The sequence below is a fragment of the Felis catus genome, chromosome A2 (assembly GCF_018350175.1).
Source record: "Felis catus isolate Fca126 chromosome A2, F.catus_Fca126_mat1.0, whole genome shotgun sequence".
NCBI classification, from domain to species: Eukaryota; Metazoa; Chordata; class Mammalia; order Carnivora; family Felidae; genus Felis; species Felis catus.
This window is the reverse complement of record NC_058369.1, coordinates 115,573,645-115,598,415: the sequence shown is the minus strand read 5'-3', so window position 1 is coordinate 115,598,415 and position 24,771 is coordinate 115,573,645. Positions and strand designations below refer to the sequence as shown.

The 24,771-nt window shown below is 38.3% G+C and overlaps 1 protein-coding gene and 1 long non-coding RNA gene across 9 annotated transcripts in view; one reads left to right on the top strand and one right to left on the bottom strand.

Moving 5' to 3' along the window:
* Nucleotides 1-24,771, top strand: part of IGF2BP3 (insulin like growth factor 2 mRNA binding protein 3) — a 151,797-nt gene that overhangs the window by 84,937 nt on the left and 42,089 nt on the right. For 4 of the 7 annotated variants that reach the window (XM_003982846.5, XM_045052496.1, XM_045052497.1 and 1 more), the window contains exons 4-5: nucleotides 21,010-21,061; nucleotides 21,153-21,216. The exons of 2 other annotated variants lie outside the window; for them this stretch is intronic. In XM_003982846.5, coding sequence (XP_003982895.1) covers nucleotides 21,010-21,061; nucleotides 21,153-21,216 — 116 coding nt within the window. Of the gene's footprint in view, nucleotides 1-18,876; nucleotides 19,003-21,009; nucleotides 21,062-21,152; nucleotides 21,217-24,771 lie in introns of those variants that run through there. One more of the 7 variants, XM_045052495.1, reaches the window with a different exon arrangement.
* Nucleotides 2,641-24,771, bottom strand: part of LOC111559515 — a 35,832-nt gene continuing 13,701 nt past the window's right edge. The window contains exons 2-4 of one of the 2 annotated variants that reach the window (XR_002740520.2): nucleotides 16,626-16,717; nucleotides 10,703-10,870; nucleotides 2,641-3,080 (exon numbers count right to left, since the gene is read on the bottom strand). This is a non-coding gene — a long non-coding RNA (uncharacterized LOC111559515). Of the gene's footprint in view, nucleotides 3,081-10,702; nucleotides 10,871-13,091; nucleotides 13,496-16,625; nucleotides 16,718-24,771 lie in introns of those variants that run through there. The other variant, XR_002740519.2, reaches the window with a different exon arrangement.

The window sequence follows — 24,771 nt, the reverse complement described above, 5'->3', positions numbered from 1 at the left end:
GTTTATAATAAACTAAGGTTCATACTTTATTCAGATTTTCTTAGTTCTTACCTAATGTTAGTCATGTTTTCCTGGATCCCATCCAGGATATCACATTACATTTAGTTGTCATCCCTCCTTAGCCTCCTCTTGGCTGATAGTTTTTTAGGCTTTCCTTATTTTTGATAACCTTGACAGTTTTGAGGAGTGTTGATAGGGTATTTTGCAGAATGTCTCTAGAAGACTTATCTAAAACTTATCTCGTGATTAGACTGGATATATGGGTTCTGGGGAGGGAAACCACAGAGGTAAGATGCTGTACCTGTTACATCATATTAAGAATGTATACTGTCAACATGACTTATCACTGTTGATGTTAAGGCTTGATCACCTGGATGAAATAGTGCATGTTGGATTGCTTCACTGTAAAGCTACTCCTCTTCCCGACCCCTATCCCAATCCCCTTTCCATATCGTATTCATTGAAAGGAAGTCACTGTGTATAGCCCACACTCAGAGAGTGGGGAGTTATGTTCTACCTCCTTAGGGCAGAATATCTAACATAAATTATTTGGAATTCTTCTCCATGGACATTTGTCTTACTGACCTGTATATATACACTTCTGTGAATATATCTCTTTGTAATTAGAGTAAAGTAAATATTACTTGTTCTTCATCCCTTTTTGTTGCTAAATAATAATCCATTGTGTAGCTGTAACATTTTGCTCATTCACTCATCAGTTGATGGACATTTGGATGGTTTCCACATTTTAAATATTGTGAATAACGCTGCTGTGAACATTTGTGTACAAGTTTTTGTGTGGGCATATGTTGTCATTTCCCTGAGCAGGGACCTAGTATAGCAATTCCATCAGGAATTGCTGACTCCTGTGGTAACCCTATGTCTGATGTTTTGAGGAACTGCCAAACTATATTCCAAAGTGATTAGATCATTATACAGTCCCACTAGCTACTACTAAGGGTTCCAATTTCTCTGCATCTTTGCCATCCTTATTTTAGCCATCCTAAAAGGATACAAAGTGATGGATATCTCATTGTAGTTTTAATTTGAATTTCCCTAATTACTAAAATTAGTGAACATTTTTTTCATGTATTTGCTGTTCATAGATTTTTTTTTTTTTTGGTGGTATGTTCTATTTAAATCTTTTGAACATTTGAAAACTTGTTTTCCTACTGAGTTTTGAGATTTCTGATTATATATATGTATATAAATCTATAAAGTATGTGTTCTGATACAAGCTTTTTATTTATTTATTTATTTATTGGATTATTTTTATTTTTTATTTTATTTTTTATTTTTTTATATATGAAATTTATTGACAGATTGGTTTCCATACAACACCCAGTGCTCATCCCAAAAGGTGCCCTCCTCAATACCCTGATACAAGCTTTTTATCAGATAAGTACTTTGCAAATATTTGCTTCCAGTCTTGTCATTTGTGTGTCTCCTCATTTTCTTAAAAGTGTCATTTAAAGAATATAGGAAGTAATTGTCATTTTCTTACTGATTTGTGTCAACAGTATGCTCATTCTTTAGCCATATTGGTAGATCTTTAACTTGAAAAAATGTTTCACATCTTTAAAGCTTTCTAAAATGGGTAGTTTGAAATGTATACAGATTTAAAGAGAGTAGTATAGTGATTGACTCCATGAGCCTATCCCCTAACTTCGATTATCATTTTATGGCCAATCTTATTTCCTCTATATGCTACCCCTCCCTTCCAACATTAGATCCAAATAAGGTCCATACTTTGCAGCTGGTTGATTTCTCTTAAGCCTTTTTTTTTTTCTTTAATTTATGTATTTTGAGACAGAGTGTGCACATGTGCACAAGTAGGGAAGGGGCAGAGAGAGAGAGAGAGAGGGACAGGGAATCCCAAACAGGCTCCATGTTGTCAGCACGGAGCCTGACAAAGGACTCAATCCCATGAACTGCAAGATCATGACCTGAGCCAAAATCAAGAGTCAGATGCTTAACTGACTGAGCCAGGTGCCCCCCCCCCCCCCCGTTTTTTTAAGATTTTATTTTTTAAGTTATCTTTATACCCAACATGGGTCTTGAACTCACAACCCTGAGATCAGGAGTCTCCATGCTCCACTGACTGAGCCAGCCAGTGTCCCGCTTTTAAGCCCTAAATCTTTGGATTTTCATTCCATTTTGTTACCTTGCTATTTGTGCAAGAAACTGGATTTTTTATGCTGTTACAATAGATGAGTTGATTTTACGCTTATAGTTTGGTTTCTCAGTCCTCTGTATTCTTGTGAAGTGGTAGTTAGATCTAGAGCAGTGATCTTCACGTTGGCTACGTGTTAGAACCACCTGGGGAGCCTCACAAAAAATTTCAATGTCCAGGCCATATTTAAATTAAACATAACTGATTAAATCATAACTCCAGGGTTAGGGCTATTTTAGCTTCTCCGAGTGATTCCACTGGGTTTCCCACAAAAAGTTGGGCCATATGCAGGATTTTCTTTTTCACTGCCCCCCCCCTTTTTTTTAAAGCAAGAATAATTCATAGGTGGTAGTACAAATGTGTGTGAGGAAGCACATACTTGGTTTTCTTTTTGTAATTGAGCATCCGTAGTTTTTGAGTAATCGATTATTTCATGAAGGGAGGCAAAAAGGGACATTTCAGTTCTCTCTTTTTTTTAAAGCAAGAATAATTCATAGGTGGTAGTACAAATGTGTGTGAGGAAGCACATACTTGGTTTTCTTTTTGTAATTGAGCATCCGTAGTTTTTGAGTAATCGATTATTTCATGAAGGGAGGCAAAAAGGGACATTTCAGTTCTCTCCTTTCATTTGTTAATTGAGACACTTTTATAAAGAGAAACTTTGGCAGATATACTCTTTGGTTACTGTGAGATTGATTTCGTGCAATAAAGGCAATGTTTGATTCTGTTTATTTACCAGTTCTGGGTTCTTCAGTGGTAGCAGAGACTGACAAATATACTCAGTACTTGAGTTTATAATATTGATTTGTGTCTCAGTCTATTTTTGTTAGCTTTACTGATAGTTTGTCTTGTGTTTAGCTGGTGGGAGCTCTTTCAGGTTGACTCCTGGGTCCTTTCGCCAGTACACCTGTGTGAAGAAAGCAAAGAAGCTAACTATATGTAAACGACACCAACGTGTAAACTAAAAGTTACTCTCATTTTTGTTAAGAAAATACATACTGCTTAAATAACAGGTCAAAGTGAAAGTTTCCATTGACTAAGAGGTTTAGTGAAGAAGTTTCTGAACATGCTTTAGTTTTTGGCTATACACATGTGGTTATTGACATACATGGAATGACCTAATCAGCACTGTTTTGCAGACCTAGTTTTCAGTATCTACCAGGTGTCTTTTAGAGATCCCTTCATGGCCATTCTCTTTTGATAGCTATATAATTGGAAGAGACTAATTTATTTATCTTTTGTTGGTGTATAGATTGTTTCAAGTTTCTCATTCTTATAAGTAGGCCCCCCTTTTATGGCTTCATTGAGATAACCACATGTCTGACAATTTTCTGTTTAAGGTGTACAAATCAGCGGTTTTTAGTATATTCACAGATAATGTGTAACTGTCACCACAGTTAATTTTAGAATATTTTCTTCAGCTCAGAAAGAAATCCTGTACCCTTTAGCTATCACTGTCACCTCTTTCCCTCACCTACCCTTTAGCCTTAAGCAACCACTCATCTTTTTGTTTATATAGAGTTGCCTATACTGGTCATTTTATTAAAACACCATCATTGTAGTTTTTGTGTCTGGCTTCTTAGACTTAGCAGAATGTTTTCAGGGCATCTCTGTGTTGTAGCATCTATCAGTACTGGCTTCCTTTCTGTTGCCAAATAATACTCCGTTCTATGGGTATACCACATTGTGTTTACCCATTCATCCATTGAAGGACATTTTGGTTGTTTCTACTTTTTTTTGGCTATTGTGAATAATGCTCTTGTGAACATTCATGTGTGTGAACATGTTTACATTTCTCTTGGGAGTCTTGAAGTAACTGTTTAAGGTTTTGAGGAACTGCCAAACTGTTTTCTTAGAGTGGCTGTACCGCTCTGGAATTTACATTCTTAGCAGTAGAGCTCCAGTTTCTTAACATTCTTTGTGATTATCTGACCTTTTGATTATAGCCATCCTAGTGGATTTAAAGTGATCTATCATTGTGGTTTTGGTTTGCATTTCTCCAGTGACTAATGATGAATGCCAAGTATCTTTTCATGTGCTTTTGGCAGTTTGTATATCTTCTTTGGGGAAATGTCTGTTCAGGTCCTCTGCTCACTTTTATTTTATTAAATATTCTAGTTAATTAATATGCAGTGTAGTATTAGTTTCAGGTGTACAATATAGTGATTCAGCAATTCCATGCATCACCCAGTGCTCATTACAAGTCTACTCCTTAATCCCCATCACCCATTTCACTCACCCACCCTCTACCCATTTTTAAATTGGGTTGTCTTTTATTATGGAGTTCTTTATATATTATAGACAGGTCACTTACCAGCTATATGGTTTCCATGTTGGCCTGCATGTAAACACGTAAACCCATCCACTCACTTGTCCTAATATTTGTCCTATACCTCCATCAGTATTCATTGAATGTATGTGAATAATTAGTGTTAATGACTAGCTTATCAGAGTGATCTATGTACTTAGTGTTTCCACACCTGGCTTTGCTTAAGGAAAATGAGTCATTTTGTTACAGGGTTCTGAATTTTGATTTTTATACTTGTCTTAGGTGTCATTAATGAACAGGGCCATTTTTGTTTGACTTTAGAGGTTATAATACAACAATCACACAAAAAGTGGTGGGGGATAATTATTGGGGTGGCAGATGATGCACTGGTTGTGAAATAAGTGAGTGTATATTTAGCTTGACTTCTGGTCATAAATGAAATTCTGACAGATATGGTGCTTGAGTTTTTTTAATTTTAGAAAAATTGCTAAAAAATTTTGTTTTTTTGGTCTATAAAATAAGAACTCCCCCCCCCTCCCCCCCCCCCATGGCATAGCTGAAATCCTGGGAAATCTAGTCTTGGAAAAAATGTGGTGAGATTAAATTTCATTTTGCTCAGAAAGTCTGCACTATTCTCTGAAATAGAGGAACATTTTTTCTGTGGACCTGTTCTTGTGTTTACAGATTATGACCTATGTGGTGAAATTTTAATGAATGGCACAAATAATACATCTTTGCCCAAGAATGATTGTTAAAATTGTTGAGAAAATCTGATGTTAATTCGTAACTTTGACTTTTGAGGTAAATTTGAAAAATCAGTCATCAGTTTAATGAATACAAAGAACTTCTATTTTCCTATTTTCTCTACTAATATATAAGCTTATCCAAGTAGAGAGTAGATGATGAATCCTCCTACACCTGTCAACCAGCTTCATTCAGCATTTATCCACTTTCTGCCCTTTTTGTTGGTGTTAAAGAGCTTTTGAAGAATAATTTTCCATTCAGTGTGGTGACCTTTCAAGAAATGCACGTTTTGGTGTAATGATCACTGGCTTTAGAGTCATGGGGGTTCTGAATCCCAACTCCCCATGTCCTTGCTGTCTTGACTGGGCAAGTGGCCTTTTCCTCTTAGAAGCTCAGTGTTCACATCTTGGTAACAGGTTTAATATCTACTTCCAAAGGTTGTCTGGATGATTAAATGAGCTAATGTATGCAGAGAATCAAAAGAATGTTTGCTGCTAATTATAGCATGTGAACATAGAGCTGCCAGTGAGAATGGGATCACCGTTGCCATGCTGGATTTCCAGTCTGTGACTGTGTGCTGAGGCCTACTGTAGATCTAACAGTGAGGTAGAGTCTAATTCTGACGTAGACAGACGGATGGCCATTCTGTTCTCTTCTATACTTTCCTATGAATAGAAAAGACAAGCCCTAGGATTAAATACAAGGTGCTTACTATGGTGGATGGGGTGAGGACACGTGTACTAGGGTTCATAGGGCTGCCATAACAAATTCACACAAACTGTGAGAATTAGAACAACAAATCTATTCTCTCACACTTCTGGAGGCAAGCAGTCTGAAATCAAGCTGCTGGCAAGCCTCTCTCCTCACTTCTTGTGGTTGCCAGTAGTCTTTGGTATGTTTGGCTTGTAGATGTATCACTCCAGTCTCTGCCTAGATGGTCACATTGTGTTTTCCCTGTGTCCAAATTTCCCTCTTATAAGGATGCTGCTCATTGCGTTAGAACCACATTCACAGATACTGGTGGACTTGAATTTTTAAATTCTACACATAGTACAGGGAGCTAACCAAGACTATGGGTGATCAGGAATAGCAATCTAGCAGGTAATACGATCTAAAATGTGCTTCATTTTAAAAGTGGTTATTAAGCAATTACAGATCTTGTTCAGTTTACAATGGGATTATGTGGGAGTAAACCCATCATAAATTGAGAATATCGTGAGTCAAAAATGCATTTAATACACCTAACATGCTGGGGTGCCTGGTGGTTCAATCGGTTGAGTGGCCAACTTTGGCTCAGGTCATGCATGGCCGTGAGTTCGAGTCCTGCATCAGGCTTGCCGCTGTCAGCAGCTCTCTCTGCCCCTCCCCTGCTCGCGCGCGTGCTCTCGCGCTCGCTCTCGCGCTCGCTCTCTCTCTCTCTCTCTCTCTCTCTCTCTCTCTCTTTCTCTCTCTCTCAAACAATAATACATAGACTTAAAAGAAAAATACACCTAACCTACCAAACACGATAGCATAGCCTAGCCTACCTTAAATGTGTTAGAACACTTAACATTAGCCTACAGTTGGGCATAACCATCTAACACAAAACCTGTGTCATAATAAAGTGTTGAATACCTCATGTAATTTATTGAATACTATGCTGAAAGTTAAAAATAGAATTTTTAAAGTTTATTTATTTTGAGAGAGAGCAAGGAGGGGAAGGGGCAGAGAGAGGGACAGACAGAATGCTAAGCAGGCTCTGTGCTGTCAGTGCAAAGCCTGACATGGGGCTTGAGCTCACAAACTGTGAGATCATGACCTGAGCCGAGATCAAGAGTCAGATGCTTAACTGACTGAGCCACCCCTGAAAAACAGAATAGTTTGAAGTCCATCAGTTGTTTACCCTCTTGATCATGAGGCCGCCTGTGCTGCTGCTGCCCAGCATCACAAAAGAGTGTCTGTCCTACCACATATCACTAGCCCAGGAAAAGATCAAAATTAAAAATGCCAACTACACTTCCTACTAAATGCATATCACTTCTGCACCTTGGTAAAGTTGGAAAATCATAAATCTAATCATTGTGAGTTAGGGACAGCCTGTAGTTGGGAATGGGTGAGAGGTGAGGTTGGAGAGAGGTATGTGATAATAGTCTTGAACTAAATAGTAAATAAAAACAGTAGTTTGTGTGGATTTTTCTCCCTGAGAGCCCTGGGTAAACTCAAGGGTTTTACATTCAAAATTCATGTAATATAGTGGATTTTTGTTGTGTTCCTGGCTGAATACATGGAAATAGCCTTTATATAATTGAGGAACTTAACAAGTTATTCCAGTCTTTCTTAGAAATTGTTGCTCAGATTTCCAGTCCCACCTGCTGCTAGGATGTAGAGAGCTGCCCATGGCTTGGCTTCTTAGATAAACTCAGACTGATTCATTTGTGAGCAATAATAGAGATATGGCATCACCATCTGGATGGCAAGTATGTGAATGTATATTTTGTTAATTATTGCATTAAAAAATTTTTTTTGATATTTATTTATTTTTGAGAGAGACAGAGCATGAGCAGGAGACGGGCAGAGAGAGAGGGAGACACAGAATCTGAAGCAGGCTCCAGGCTTTAAGCTGTCAGCACAGCCCAATGTGGGGCTCGAACTCACAAATTTGAAGATCATGACCTGAGCTGAAGTCGGATGTTTAACTTACTGAGCCACCCAGTCGCCCTTATAATTTTATTTTGTTTTATATTCTTTATAGTGTTATATTAGTTTCAGGTGTACAATATAGTGATTGAACAACTCCATACAGTAGATGTATGTTTTGAAGTGACCAGGTAGAAGTCAGAAGAACGTATGGTTTCCACACCAACTATGTGCTGGGAATGGCAAACTCTAGACCGGACTCTGGGAATCTGTGCAGTTGGAGATGGAAGCAGTTAAGGGAGGAGTGGTTTGAAGACTAGCAAACTGAGATTTTATTTATTTGCAACATCTTTAAAAATCTTAAATGAACTTGGTTGGCAAGCAAATAGAGCTGCTAAGAGGTGAACTTGATTTCCTAAAAAGCTTGCCATTAACTACATTGTCTTCTAACTTTTACTTTACTGTTAATGTATACCTTCATTACTATTAAAAGGTTTAAAATTACTTGAGCATACCCACTTCTAGTCCCAATTCTTCAGTAATAGGCGTTGTCCAAGTTGGAAATAAAATATTTTCTAAATGGCACATAGCAGGATTATGTTACAATCAGAGGGGTAAGATCTGGGTGAAAAGCTTGTGCAATAGAATTTTGGACCAAAAGTAGTACTCAAGAGCTAATTAGCAGTTTTTAAGTATAGCAAATATATAGCTGGGCTCCAGGTTAGGCTTTGATCTTGAATACACACTACCAGTGACTGAGAACGATGGGTGAGTGTGGGGAAACTCCGGTTTGCCCCGTAGACACTCTTGCCCCACTGGACCAGTAAATTTCAGAAAGAAGAAATCCCATGAACGTTTGTTTGGGTGTCTTTTCTCAATAGCTTGGCAATATTGTGATGATTTGTCCACCCCACTGTTGAAAAGCAACTAAACTTAGGAAATGTATGTCTGTCCTAGGAAACAAATAGCAACGGAGGGAAGGATTCTGCTTCTATCCCCACTTTTTCTCTCTTCTAGCACTGTCTTAGCAGGGTTCGGGTCGGTTATAATGTGTTGGTATGGTAAGGATCTTTCTTTCCTCTGCCCAAATAATTCATGCATTTGGCTCTACCCTTTGTTCATTTGTTTCTCTAGAACTGTCTCCAAGTGAGAGCCTTAAGGATACAGGAGAACACTATTTTCCTGGCATTACTTTTTTTTTTTTTTAAACAATTTAAAGGCCAGTATAATCCAGTTTGATGTCATTTTTTTCTTGATTGTAGGATTACATGTTCATTGTACAATATTTGGGAAGAGAGAAGGAAAGAAGAAAAAGAGTCTTTCTTCCCAATGACAATATTGTTAAATGACTCCTAGTTCAATCTGGTAGGATAGGCATTTTTCAACATGGTTGGATTGTGTTATACGTAGAAGTTTATACTGTTATGTCTTAAACATTCTTTTTAAGAAAATGGAGCTATAATTCACATACTGTAAAACTCATATATTTTTTACAGTTTATTTTCAAAGAGCGAGACAGAGAAAGGGTGCATGAGTCAGGGAGGGACAGAGAGAGAGAAGGAGAAGGAGAGAATCCTAAGCAGACTTTGTGCTGTCAGTGAGGCTCAATCCCACGACCATGACATCGTGACCTGAGCCAAAATCAACAGTTGGGTGCTCAACTGATTGAACCACCCAGCTACCCCATACAATTCATATTTCAAGTCAGATATTTCAGTGTTTTTTAGTATATTCACGAGGTATAAAGAACCATCACCACCACGGTGTAATTCTGGAACATTTTCCATTATTCCAAAAAGTAACTCCATAGCCATTAATAGTGACTGACCTTCTTTCCTTGGCAGCCTCTTCCAGCCCTTAGCAACCACTTTTCTACTTTGTCTCTATAGATTTGCCTGTTCTGGAGACCTTATATAAAAGGAATTATTATAGGGTCTTTTTCACTTAACATTATGAAGGTGTATCCATGTTGTAGTATGTACTTCATTCCTTTTTATGGCCAGACAATATTCTAGTGTATGATTATACTATATATTGTTTATCCATTTATCAATTGCAGGTATTTTATTGTAAGGCCCCATAGAACCCAGTAGAATAACTAATGCATATCTGAAGGACTAATTCTTAGGGGAAATAGTCTTTATCAGTATTGACTTTGGAACCAACCTCTTTTTTCTACTCCAGCTGTTTTTATTTTTCATTTTAAAAGAAACTTTAAATAGGGGCAGTGGATAAAATGCCAGCATCTGGGATGATCTACCACTTTTGGAGGCCACTGTAATCTTGGGTATTTTTCACCTCATGAGATGAGTCACTTTTTTCCCCTTTTTCTTTTTTATTATTGTTTTTAATGTTTGTTTTTGAGAGAGAGTGCAAGTGGGGGAGGGGAGAGAGAGGGAGACACAGAATCCAAAGCAGACTCCAGTCTCTGAGCTGGAGTCAGCACAAAACCCAACCTGGGACCCAAACCCACAAATCACGAGATCATGACCCGAGCTGAAGTTGGATGCTTAACTGACTGAGCCACCCAGTTGCGCCTCTTTTTTTTTTTTTTTTTTTTTTAAGTTTATTTTGAGAGAGAGAGCATGCACACACAAGAAAGGGAGAGAGGCAGAGAGAATCCCAAGCAGGTTCCACACTGTCAGCACAGAGCTCGATGCTGGGGTTTGATTTCATGAGCCATGAGATCATGACCTGAGCCAAAACCAAGAATTGGATGCTTAACCAACTGAGCTACCCAGGCACCCCTTTAGTGCCTTCACCCATGATAATGTTGGAATTGTAATGAGGATTTAGAACTGCCCTCTTTTTCCCTCTAGTAATTTGTAGCTGTTTGGAGTAATCCTACCTTTCTGCTCAAGGAGTAAATTAGTGAGTTATTGAGACTTGTGTTTACTTACTTCTTTCTATGTTTGTTTGGAGAGCTGGGGGCTGAGGCCTGGCAGGATAACCAGGCAGTCACTGCTGTCTTAGTTTTCTGCTGGACTCTCTCCAGACTCTGTGGCATGTTGGGGTAGGCCACATATAGCTTAGTGTTCAAGGTTTGGAGGCTGCTGTGATTGAGGGGACTGAAGAAAAGACAGCAGGTTAATAGCCTGTACTGTGGAAATCCATGCAGCAGTTAAAAAGAATAAGCTAATTTTGTCTTTACCAACATAGACTGACCACTGAGATGACAGATGAGAGGGAAAAAAAGCAAGATCAGTAATGTCCTACTTTAAGTTACTTAAAATCTGCCTCAGTTTATTCATCTTCATAATGTGGAAAATAGCTACACTGTGAGGAGTAATTGAGAAAATATATGTAAAGTGTTTAGAACAGTAATATATTTTATGAAAATTAACTTAAAACAATTCTCTTCTATGGGTGGACGTGTGACTAAGCATCCACACATACTTAGAAAAAAACTCGAGGGGTGCCCAGGTGGCTCAGTGGGTTGGGCGTCTGACTTCGGCTCAGATCATGAACTCACAGCTCATGAGTTCAAGCCCCACATTGGGCTTTGGGCTGACAGCTCAGAGCCTGGAGTTTGCTTCTGATTCTGTGTCTTTCTCTCTTTCTGCTCCTCCCCGGCTTGTGCTCTCTCTCTCAAATAAATATTTAAAAAACAAAACTTGAGCTACCATTGACAGAATTATGAAAGTAATCATTTTAGAGTGTGTAATTCAGTGGGTTTCTGCATATTGACAAGACTGTACAGCCATCACCGCAAATTCCAGAGCATTTTCATCACTCCAGAAAGAATACCCTCCCTACCTGTAAGCAGTCACTCCATTTCTCCTTTCTCTCAACCCCTGGAAAACACTGGATATATCTCTATGGATATACCTATTTTGATAAATGGAGTTGTATAAATATGTTACCTTTTATGTCTGGCTCAACTTGCACTTAGGGTAATGTTTCCATGGTTTATCCATACTATAGCAGGTGTCTGTATTAATTTCTTCTTATGGTTCACTAATAAGTACTCCATTTGTATGTAAACCCTACATTATCCACTGGGGTTGCTTCTCCCTTTCAGCAATTGTGAACAATGCTTGTTAGGAACATAGGTGTACAAATAGCTCTTTGGGTACCTGCTGTCAATTCTTCTGGGTATATATCCAGAAGTGGAATTGTTGGATCGTGTGGTAATTCTGTTTTTAATATTTTTTGAGGAACTGCCATAGTGTTTTCCATAGAGGATGCACTATTTCACGTTTCTCCCAACAAAGTATGAGAATTCCAATTTTTTCACATCCTTGCCAAGACCTCTGTTATTTTCCTTAAAAAAAAAAAAAAAAAAAAAGATACCCATTCTAATGGGTGTGAAGCAATCTTACTATGGCTTTCATTTACATTCCCTTAATGATTGGTGGCATTGAGCATCTTTTCATGTGACACATACTTGTAAAAACATTTGGAGAGACGCATCAGACTGAAAGTGATTTCCTTAAATGTTTGGGGGAAGTAACTGGTTTAGAAGCAGGTGGTCAAAAGGGACCCTAACTTTATATTATTTGGAGTGTTTTACAAGTATTGCTGGTAATAAAATGTAGAACAAATTAATGCTGGTTAATACTTTAATCTGATTGAGATATATAGAAATACAGTATTTAGCACTTGGAACGAGGGCTATGTAGTCTTGTTGACCCTTGGGGTTGATAAAGGTCTTTTGTATCAAAGGCTGATTTTCATCTTCCAGCATTGAAAGGATTGAACTGGCTTCAGTATGTGTCACTATATTTTATTTTGTGTGGGGAAAATGAGGCAATGTAGTTGACCAAGTGGTTAACAATGTGGGCTCTGGAATCTGACAGTGGGGGTTTTAAATCATTTGTCTATCACTTGACTACCCAAGTTGAAACACTGTTAACTTCCCCTTGTCATAATTAACGCATCTATTAAATGGGATGTTCCCTTATGGGATTTTGTGGAATGAGATGAGTTAAAATAGATAAAATATTTAAGACAGTGCTTCTACTGGAAAGCACCCAAATGTTATCAGCCATAATTCATTACTGAAAGAAGGCCAGTGTAGTTGGAGAGAGTGGCATTAGATGATGAGCATGTCACACAGGGCCTTCAGGGTACTTGTTAGGGATTTTGGATCCTTTCCCCAATACAAAGGGAAGCTCTTAGAGTTAATAGTAGGGTGTAAGTTGATTAGCTCAACTTTTAAAAATCAGTTTAGGGTAGTACAGTCCAGTAGAAAGAAAATGCAGACCACTTACGCAATTTAAAATTTTCTAATTGCCGTGTTGAGAAAGTAAAAAGGAAAACAGGTGAATATTAACTTTCATAGTATTTTAATATATCTGAAACATTATAATTTTAACATGTAATCAATTATTTAAAAAATTGAAATATTATGTATTTTGTACTAATCAAATGTGGCTAATCCACTTTTCAAGTGCCCAGTAGCCACATGTAGTCAGTGGCTAGCACACTGACAATACAAGCCTCACTGTTTGAGAACAAACCATTGAAATCAGAAATGAGTATGGAGAGACGATCTTGGAGCATTCTACAGTAGTGCAGAGAAGTAGGTCATGGAGGCTTGGTCTAGCGTGGCAGAAGAGAGCAGCATGCAGGCCCAGAGCAATGTGTAGGTGGACTTTTACTGATGAGCTTCTTGGGGATGAGGTGAAATTTTCGAGGCTTTAAAGCAAGGTTTCTGGTATTTGTAGCTCTAGACGGGGTCACCATTGACTCTAAAAGGTAGTAACAGGAGAAGTGAACACAGCATTGGGTTTGGGCATAGATGCCCAATCATAAAGTCCAGCCCGGTAGGAGCTCCTGAGGGCTTGTCTTCTCTGACTTTGAGCTCTGTGTGTGTCTTTGGTAACCTGGCCTCTTGTCTCTCTTAGTTGCTCTGATCACATGATTTTATAAAATTCTAAATTACTGTTTCTTCCTCATGTTAGGGGATCTAACTTGCGGAAGTTGAGGGTGGCTAGAAAGTTATGAGTTTGTTCTGTGTGCCTCTAATGCTGGGACGTTTTTGTGGGATGATGGAGGCAGAGATGCCCTCTGGGTTTTATCAGTGATAAAGATGTTTGCAACATGACTTGTGAGGTTGTGGAAGATTGGGTCTGTGTGTGTTGGCCTTCTGAAGTTGAAATTTGCTTACAGAGTTGGATGTGAGAAAATGGTTTGTTACTCAAATAAGTATGATGATAACAGTTTAGGGAAATTTACATTAAGGTGGATCTTTTTGTTGTTGTTTCTTTTAATAGAGCAGGTGCAGGAGGGGCAGAGGGAGAGAGAGAGAATCCTAAGCAGGCTCCACACCCACAAGGGACCCAACGCAGGGCTCGATCTCACCTTCATGAGATCATGACCTGAGCTGAGATCAGGAGTTGGGGGCTTAACTGGCTGAGCTGCACAGGCGCCCCACTCCCCTCAAGGTGGATATTTCTTTAAAATTTTTTTGTATCTATTTTGTACCAATTTTACAAACGTTTTGGGGTACCTGTAACATAGAGGTGTTCTTTGTTTATTAATGTAGGTAGTCTTCTTATAGATGATATAAAAGAATAAAATTACTGGATTGATTTTATCCATAAATAGCAATGAGTTATTGTTGACCTGTAGTTGAAGGAAGTTCCCTTGACCTCCACATGCCTGGCTCCCCAGAGATTATCTTGTGGAGGTTTTTTTTTTTTTCCCCCCCTTGCTCTTGTTGAATAATGAATAGTTAAAAATAACTTCTTTCTGGTAACCCCTCCCCAAAGTCTGAGCCTGGTTTTGGTATTTGGAAGCTTTATTGGTGTGTGAGTGTGGATGCATGTGCATGTATTCGGAAGGTGTGTAGTAGGGGAAGAGAGCATTAAATACCTGCTTTGAGTTTTAATTTAACATTTTTAAATGTTTATTGATTTTGAAGTTTATTTTGAGAGACAGAGTGCGGGAGGGGCAGAGAGGAGAGAGAGAGAGAGAGAGAGAGAGAATCAATCAATCAATCCTAAGCAGCAGGCTCTGCACTGTCAGTGCGGGCCTGATGCGTGGCTTGAACTCACGAGCCAAGAGATCATGACCTGAGCTGAAACCAAGAGACACTTAACTGAGCAACCCAGGCACCTCTTTAATATTTCTTTTTTTTTTTTAATTTTTTTTATGCTTATTTATTTTTGAGATAGAAACAGAGCATGAGAGGTGGAGGGGCAGAGAGAGAGGGAGACACAGAATGTGAAGCAGGCTCCAGGCTCCGAGCTGTCAGCGCAGAGCCTGACATGGGGCTTGAACCCACCAGCTGTGAGATCCTGACCTGAGCCGAAGTCAGACACTCAGCTGACTGAGCCACCCAGGCGTCCCTGTTTATTTTTAAGAGGCAGGGGGAGGGGCAGAGAGAAAGGGGTACAGGATTCGAAGCAGGCTCTGTGCTGACAGCAGAAAGCTTGATGTGGGGCTCAAACTCCTGAACCGTGAGATAATCACCTGAACTGAAGTCAGATGCTCAAAGGACTGAGCCACCCAGGGGCCCTAACTGGTTTTTATAATGGCTGTGGCTTTACACTTCTTTATCTTTTTTATGTGAATTCATAATAAATACTTGTTTGCTTATATCAATCACTATGGACTTCTAAAGGAAGTTGGAATCAGTTTCCTTTGCTCTTAGACAAAAACTATTTTGTGGCTTCTTTTTTAACCCTTTAGTTTTTGTTGTGCTTCACTGAGCTAAACACAGTTCTCAGATAACAAAGACATGGTCCCTTTCCTTATAAAGTTTATTTAAAAAAAAATTTTATTGCAAGTTTCTTTTTAGAAAAAAAATTTTTTTTTGAGAGAGTGTGTGCAAGGCCAGGGGGAGGGGCAAAGGGGTGGGGGAGAGAATCTTAAGCAGGCTCCACGCTCAGTGCAGAGCCCAATAAATGGGGCTCAATCTCACGACCCTGGGATGATGACCTGAGCTGAAACCAAGAGTCAGATACTCAACTGACTGAGCCACCCAGGAACCTCTCCTAAAGTTTAAAGGCTAGTATAGCTTTGTGGAGGAACCACAATGAAGGTGGTGGGGCATTTCTAGAGGCAATTTAAAAGAAGAGGTTAGCGCACTAGACTGTAAACCCAGCACTGTCCCATCATCTTTTGAAACACACGAAACAAGGAGGGTTTAGATTCTATTGTTGTATCATAAATAGCTTAAGTATGGAAGTCAGTATAACCATTAGGAAAAGATTATTTGTGACACACCTGACAACTGATCACATCACTATGGTTAATAATGACTAGTCTAGTGGGAGAATGAAGATCAGTGAAGAGATTATAAAATGACACTGCTTTCATTTATAGGATTAGGTGAGCTCAGGTGCTATGGAAACGAAGGTGCTTTACTCAGTCTTCAGGGTGTGACTGGAGCAGTAGGTGTGTGGGAAGTATATTGAAGATGATGGGAGAGGTAGGCAGCACCAGATCACTGATGATCTCCTGTACCATGTTGAAGTTGTGACAGTTTCTGTCAGTAGTTTGAAGCCGCTGAAGAGTAGTAACTTGTACCAGGAGAATAGTCACGGGGTGGTGGACCGGAGGTAAGATACCAGTCAGACTCTCAGTTCAGATAGTTCAGAGCTGATAGGACCTCAGGAGCAGCGGGTATAAAGAATAAGTAGTCAGCAGAAGGTCTGTCTGCAGAGCATGAATTACTCCACGCCCATAGGGGATCAGCTGAGTCACAGCTAGTTTCGTTGGGGGCAAGGGTGGTGGTGGTGGATGTGGTGCTGCTGTGGCAGACGAAGTCTGATCATGTGTGAGACAAGATCGTTTTTCAACTATCTTTATCTCAGTGTTCTGTGTATGAATAGACCAGCCTACTAGATTGAAGAGGGGCATGAAGAAACTTACCTTGATTATGGTGATGGTCTCAGGAGAGTATACATAATGGCAAAACTGATCAAATTTTGTGCAGTTTATTACACTTCAGTAGTTCTTCAGTGCTAAAAAAAAAAAAAAAAAAAAAAAAACCTAGGCTATTATCTAGTAATACTGATCTTAGTTATTGCTTAACAGCTTTAATGAGATATAATTCACATACAGTTCACCCACTTAAAATGTGTTTTTCAGTGTTTTCTAGTATAATGGATAAGTGCAACCATCACCATAGTTGATGTTAAACCTTTTTAATTGTCTCAAAAAGCAACCTCTTCTGCTACCGCCCTCTACATTCCCACTCACCAGCGCTATGCAACAACTAATGTACTTTCTGCCTCTATAGATTCCCCCCCCCCTTTTTTAAATTTATTTATTTTTGAGAGAGACAGAGTCAGTATGACCACTGGAGGGACAGAGAGAGAGGCAGAAAGAATCCCAAGCAAGCTCCATGCTGTCAGCCCAGAGCCTGACATGGGGCTCAATCTCACAAACTGTGAGATCATGACTTGAACGAAACCAAGAGTTGGGCACTTAACCAACTGAGCCACCAGGTGCCCCTAGATTTCCCTTTTCTGGATGTTTCCTAGTAATGGAATCACTTAATACGTATTTTGTGTGTGGGTGTGTGTTATTGGCTTCTTTTACTTAACATAATGTTTTCAATGTTCATTCATGTTGTAGCATATGTCAGTACTTCATTCCATTTTGTGGCCAAATACTATTTCATTGTATGGCTGTACTACATTTTGTCTATCCATTCATTAGGTGATGAGCGTTTAGATTGTTTCCACCCTACACAATTGTGAATGATCTTAATTCTCTGCAGCTGTGTGAAGGGACAGTGCTAATCTTTGCATTTATCATGAGATTCTATTTCTGCATTTGGAGGAACTTTTTTTAAAAAGGCTGAATATTTGAGATTTAACTTTAAGTCCTAAATATATAAAAAAGGGACATTCCACTAAGACATTTTCTCTGGGGCTTTGTTTTGATGCCTTCTTTCCCCTCCAGTTGGAATTTAAAACTTACTGAAGCAGAAATGTTTCCTTTCTGGCTTGAGTAAAATAATTTCATTTAGGACTGGGAATTTAAGAGATTTGTGGAAATGTTGGAAATGGGCAATGGAAGTTTTTATTTTATTTTTTACCTTTAGACAAGGCTGTTTAATTTAAAACATTTGTAGCCAAAATAGATGGGAGAGGTAGAAAATACAAGATGTTCTAACACCTGAGAGGAGACCAGACCTAGGGGGTGGGTGGTTTCAGTGACAGATAACTGGAATGTCTGTCTTCCTAGTTAATGCAGGGTGAATCAAAATGTCAGAACTTATCAAGGGTAAGTTGTATTTACTCTTCCAGTGGGTTGAACTGGCATGATCGAATTCAGTAGTCCTGCTTGACATAGCACATTCAAATAAATGACTAACTAATAGACTGAAGGGAAACAGGTTGCTATAGCACTGCCTAATCACTTGGGGGATGGAAACCCTTTTGGGATTTGGAAATCTGATTGGGCTATTAACAGTCCTTCCTCCATCTCTCACTTGTGATTAGCCCCCAAATTTGTGTATAAAGCTTTGAATTAAAACAACAAAGACCCATTGAAATCCAACTACAGGTTGTGTTGTTGTTTCTCAACTAGTACTTCTTAATTATTGATGTTGGGCCTGGGTTTTTTGTTTTGTTTAAGTTTATTTATTTATTTTGAGAGAAACAGAGACAGTGTGATTGGGGAAGGGGCAGAAAGAGAGAGGGAGAGAGCCAGTGTGGGAGCTGCTAGATGCGGGACTTGAACCCACGAAGCCCTGAGCCAAGAGTTAACCACTTAACTGACTGAGCCACCCAGGCACCTCTGATTGATTTTGTTTTGTTTTGTTTTGTTTTGTTTTGTTTTGTTTTGAAGGATTAGAGTTTTTTGTTTTTTGGGTTTTTTTTTTTTTTTTTTTTGGTTTTTAGAGTCAGGTTTATTTAAGTATAATTTACATACAATAAAATTCACTAATTTTATTATAACTTACATATAATAAAGTTCACTAGTTTTAGATTGTAGTTCCTAATTACTTTGATAGAGATGTTACACATTTTAACACATCGTTGACAACCAGTAGCATTTATTATAGCAATAGAAGGTGCAACTACAAGCAATTTTGGTGTTTTTTTTTCTTTCTTCTTCTTTTTTTTTCTTTAGTAAACTCCACAGCCAACCTGGGGCTCGAACTTATGACCCCGAAATCAGTTGCATGTTCTACCAACTGAGCCAGCCAGGTGCCCCCAAGCAATTTTGTTTTGAACATATTACGCTTTCTACAATATATGCATTGAAAATTTTGAGGTCTATTTCTTTGATTTTTGTAAGTAAAAAAAAAGTATTTATTTTATGCCTGTGTATATGTATATATTCTATATTTAAATATAAATATATGTATGTATATATATGTATAGTAGTACAAGTTAAGGTGGTATAAGCTAAACTATGTGGAGACTAATGTATTACTGAACAAATTGTTTTTAGAAAGAATTAAGAATGATGTTTATTTAAATTAACATTAAACTGGCATTCACTCCTAAGGCCTACACCCCTTCTGTATCACTACCACCACCATCTCCACCTTCAACCATGCCCTTTAACATACCCAAGTTACTATAAATCTCTATTAGAGTGCCTTCCACTTAAAAGCTAAATCTTAAATACTGGATTTACCTTTCCTGCTGCTTTACTTAAGATGGAATGAATTAAAGTGCCTTGTTAGAATTCTGTTAACTTACGTACCATAATTTTTTTGGTATTGAAAAATTTGTGATTTAAAATTATAAGTAGGTTGCCTTAAAAAATGTTTTCAAAGGCATTATATGCTGCTTATTACCTCTTTGGATGGCATTGTGAGAGGTGTCCTGTTTTTTGGCCTTTATAAAATAGTCGGTGATCAATACTACATGCACAGGAAATTCACCTGTAAACCACGTAAGCACTATTATAAAGAGTATTGTTTCTAATAAGCTATACTAGGATTTCCTCTGGGTAAGTGTTCACTTCACTTATGAGCTATTTAAATATCTTTTTGTGCCTGTACATTCTAGGCACTAGGGATAGTACAAAAAAATCCCTGTTGATGCAGACTGTACATTTTAGTGGCCAAGACCCAGCAAATGAAAATTTATGTAGTCAGCTAAGTAATCTGAATTAAAAATAAAATATTGAGCTTTATGACTTAACAATAGCTATAATTAGAGGCAAAGATTAGTGTGCTTCTGTGATAGGCCCCACTCAAAGGGAATTCACCACATCAAAATTCACCACATGCAGTATAAAAATAGGTAACTATTCCATTAACAAATAAGTATTTACCCTATTTTAAAATGGGGGAAAAAAATTAAAGCTCACCCCTAGACAAACCTTGCTATAAATTTCAAACTGGAATCTGTAGACAAAATAAATGCCTGAAAGATACCACATGAGATGAACGTTTGTTTAGAAGAAATTGCATAAAGTTGGGAATTAACATAAAAATTTATTTAATGTGTTTCTCACTGGTTTACTATGTTCTTGGAGGCAGAAAACATTCTGAAGGGGCTGTCCTTTAATTTTGCAATTAAACTGATAAGTGGTTCACTATAAATTAATAAAAACTTGTTTTACTTTTCAAGAAAGACTTTTTACAGTTCTTGGAAGCTAAGGACAGTCAAATTTGGTTTATACTGATGAGACAATGAGATGTACATCTACATTTTATACTATAAAAGAATTTAGTTACTGTTTTAACAGCTTCTCTTTAGAATAACATGCTCAGAATAATGCAACTACAGGAAAAATGGTCAAAACATAGTTTCAAATTGTACATTTTCCAACAGTGTTAAATTAATTTCAGGTCATTTAGGTTAATCTTTAAGACAGGTAGAATATCAACTATTCTCTTCATACTACTAGTCTGCCTTGAGAGTAGTCTGTTCTGATGTGCCCATAGTAGCTGTAAAAGGAAGTTCTTTGAAAAGGAACATTTTACTTGGGGCCTTGTCTCAAATGATGATGTGTTGATAAATGTATGAGAATTACATGCTTCTTTATTCTCCAGCCTCAGGAATCAGGCTTTGAACACCTTGCTGAGCCACTTAACTTGTTGTTTCGCCAAAGGAAATGAGGTTAAAGTCAGGGATCTGGAAGTAGGCAGGAGAGAGAAGCCCTCTACGAACTTTGTATGGTGCCCTTCCCTTGCTTCTTTAGTCCCAAAACCCCAGTTAATTTCTTTTTGTTTTTTGGCTCTTTTCCATCACAGTTACTTTGTGATTTTAAAACCTATTTCTGCCCTTGTTAATAACTTGGGAAATTGAAAATTTGTAATTTTTTCTCCCCCTCCTGATAGGTGCTGGATAGTTTACTAGTCCAGTATGGAGTGGTGGAAAGCTGTGAGCAAGGTACATGTCTTCTCAATTGCGTTCAAATTTTTAAAAGGAAGGAAATAGAAAGAAAACTAACTTTTTTTTCTTCACTTTTCTCTTCCTCTAGTGAACACTGACTCGGAAACTGCAGTCGTAAATGTAACCTATTCCAGTAAGGACCAAGCTAGACAGTAAGCAGTTTGAAACTTTTAATCTATACGTAATAACTAGGTTAAGTTTAGTGCTTACATTTTGGGCTGTTGGGTAGCAGAAATAAATTTTATTTTGCACAGTTTGACCCTGCAATTCTTTTTAAATTTGAATGTCTAATAAGAATCTGTATTAGTAAAGTTTTACTACATTTTTCATATGTCTTTAATGCCAATAATAGAGTGGTATTGTATGACGCTGCATTACATCCTATTTGCAAAAAGCTCTGGGCCTGGGTATCCTTGCCAAATTACGTAAAGACTTGTTGTTCTTATTGATATGATACATAACATTGCTATTTTATGTAAAGCGGGTAAGTTGATCGTGTGTTAAACTACCACCGGTGTTAAATGTTAAGTTTTCTTGGTCACTGATTTTTTTTTTATTGATGACAATTATAATTTAGGAGCATGCAGACATTGGATCAATGTAATTTGCTTTTTGATTTGAAAAACATATTCCAGTGCAATTGAGAGAGGCAAAACTTTGCAGATCAAAAAATCTCCCCTAGGAAAAGATAATTCTGTAGGCTTGGGAGTGATCTAATGAACTGGCTGAGCACTAGAGAAAAGAAGGTGAGGATGCCACACACACTGCCTTGGATAGAGCTACTCAGAGCACAAACATGCCTAGGAATGGCATGCAAGTGCTGAGTGTCAATAGACCATGGAAGTCTTAACCACCTCCAGATAAAGTACAGGCAAGAACAGACCGCCTGTTGTCTCTGTGTGGAAAGGTGAGAGGAAAGACCATGCTGGCTGACCCTGAGCCCTAAAAGGAAAAGATGAAACCCCCTGCAAGGGTGGGAATAGAGCTAGGTTACCAAAAGTAGTACCCACTCAGGGAGGGACTATGAAAGGAAAGATAGGGCTGGGGAGATGGAAATTTGCATAACCCAAATGGAGCTTTATTTTTTTAAATGGTGATATTAACACGGTTCAAAATTTTGCAAGGTGCAAAGATGTATACAGTGCAAATCTTCCTTCCAGTATTGTCCCCATTTACTTTGTTTCCTTTCTCAGAGGTAACTAACAACACAGAAGACAGATGTGTGAATATTTCCTCCTTTTTGCACACATGATACCTTAGGATTTGACTGTATGGATGTGGAATGACTTAGTCCCAAAATGGATATTAAGTTGTTTATTAAGTTTTTAGCAGTTATGAACAGTGCTATAGTGAATCCCTTTTTGCGTGTCATTTTGCATGTATGTGAATATCGCCGCAGGGTTAAATTCCTGGAGTTAAATTTACTAAGTCAGGATGTATGTACTTTTTTGTTGTTGGATACCGAAGCTGGCAAGTTAGCCTTCATAGAGTTTGAACTACTTTAAATTTTCATCAGCACTATGAAAGTCCATTTCCCTTTATTCTCCCTAACATGGGGCTTCATCAGACTTTGCTGATCTAGGGGATTCACCTTTAACGTTTTAATAATGAAACTTTGGATATGTTTAAAGGTATATTATTCTTCTGTTTGTATCCTTCCTTCGTTTGAAAAGATTCAAGTTCATAGAAGGTGTTTGGATATTATAGGAATTATGATGCAAGTTGTAAAACAAACTTTTTCTTCAACCAAATCATGTTATGGGAAAAACGGGAAAGTAGATTGGGGTATCAAAGTGAGGGCAGTAAGAACGCAGAAGCTCCATTTTGTCTTCTATACTTCAGTCTTTACAAAGATCTGTAATGAATACTTGGTAGAGTCATCTCTCTGTTACACAGAATATATGAGATAACATCTAAATCTAAGGATATTCAGAGATAGAGGCCTTTCCTAGTTGTCTTATTTGAAAACTTATGTGAGGCTAGGTAAAGGCGGAAATACTTAATACTTATTTTTTTTTTTTAATGTTTGTTTTGAGAGAGAGCACAAATGAGAGAGGATCAGAGAGACAGAGAGAGACAGAGACAGAATCGTAAGCAGGCTCCACACTGTCAGTGCAGAGCCCATCGCAGGGCTTTATCTCACTATCTGTGAGATCATGACTTGATCCAAAATTGAGAGTTGGACACTTAACCAACTGAGCCACCCAGGTGCCCCAACAGTTACTTACTTATAAGGAGACTTAACTTACATAGCTTTGAAGAGACATAGAAGGACCTTAAGTAGAGACAGGTTGACATTTAGCACTCCCCTCCCCCTTAAAAAAATTCCAACTTCTTAAGAGTACAAGCACAAGAAGTGTAGACTGGCTAGTCAAAGCAGAAGTACTGTGGACATTAATCTCAACGTGACAGCAATGTGAATGTGGAGACATTTTTTTTAATCTAAAGGCACTTTGTAGTGGTTGTTAGAAATTGGCAGGGTCCTGTTGATCCCAAGGAGGGAGGAAAAAACGTTTAGGAATTTCTAATGTAGGTAGTTAGGTAACCTAAACAAATAAATTGGGCAGTTCAATGAGGGAAGTAGTCATCATATCCCTTATTCTAATAGTTAATCAGGTAACATTTATTACCAGCTATTGACCAAAAGATAGGAATGAATAAAGGCAAAGTCCTTGATCTCAAGGATGGGCCTCCCTGAGATAAAAGTAATGGAAGGGGATCACCTGATTTTAATTCCTGACCAAGTTGAGTTTCTTTATAAGATACTGGGTTTTCTCCCCATCAGGAATTCCTGAAATCAAAGAGAATTAGAAAACAATTGTGTATTTAGAGAAAGTTAATAGTTTTAAAAAATGGACAAAACCAATTTTGTGAAGCAATGCTGTGAAGATTGTCTATTGAACTTCTTTAGTAAGTTTTGAAAAAAGATGTGGAGTACATTCTCGCTCTGTGAGAATTTTATTTGAGAGACATTGGATATAATGGAGAAAGTATGGATTCTGGGGTCACAGGACTCTGACTATAACCTTCTCTGATCTTTAGTTTTCTCAGCTGCAACATGAGAATTGACAAAAACCAAATATATTCATGCATATACACATCATACTTACAGAAAATGGTCTCATCAAATGGCCTGGCACATAGGCACCCAGTAAACAGGACCTCCCATTCAGCCCTCTGGTTCTGGGTTGCTTCTAGAGTAGCTTGAAGTGGTTTGAGCTGGGGAAGGTTGGTCCCTCTAGGACTGGCCCCACTGAACCTTGGACACCTGCTCTCTCGGCTCTAGCATGACTGTCTGCTGCTTACACTAGCCTGGCATGATTTCTCCACAGCCTTTCCTTGGCAACCATCTGAGCTCACACCTTCAGGTAATCAGAGCTGAATTGATAATCTCATTTGACTTCATTCCTTATCATCTGTTACTCAGAGTCCACATAACTGGGATGTGCTTATGTGGTATGAGTAGAGCACAGAGGCTAAGAGGATATATTCCGGAGTCCAGTTCCATAGAATGGACTCTGCGCCACCACTTTTCTCGCTGTGACTCTGGTCAGATTAATCTGTTTGAGCTCACCCCCATCTTGTAAAGGGGGAATAATTACAATCCTTAGCTAATGAGGCTGTTGAGAAAAACCAACAGAATGCCTCCAAAACAGAACTGGCCACCGACACTCAGGAATTCGCATCCTAGTTGAAAAAGGTCTGTG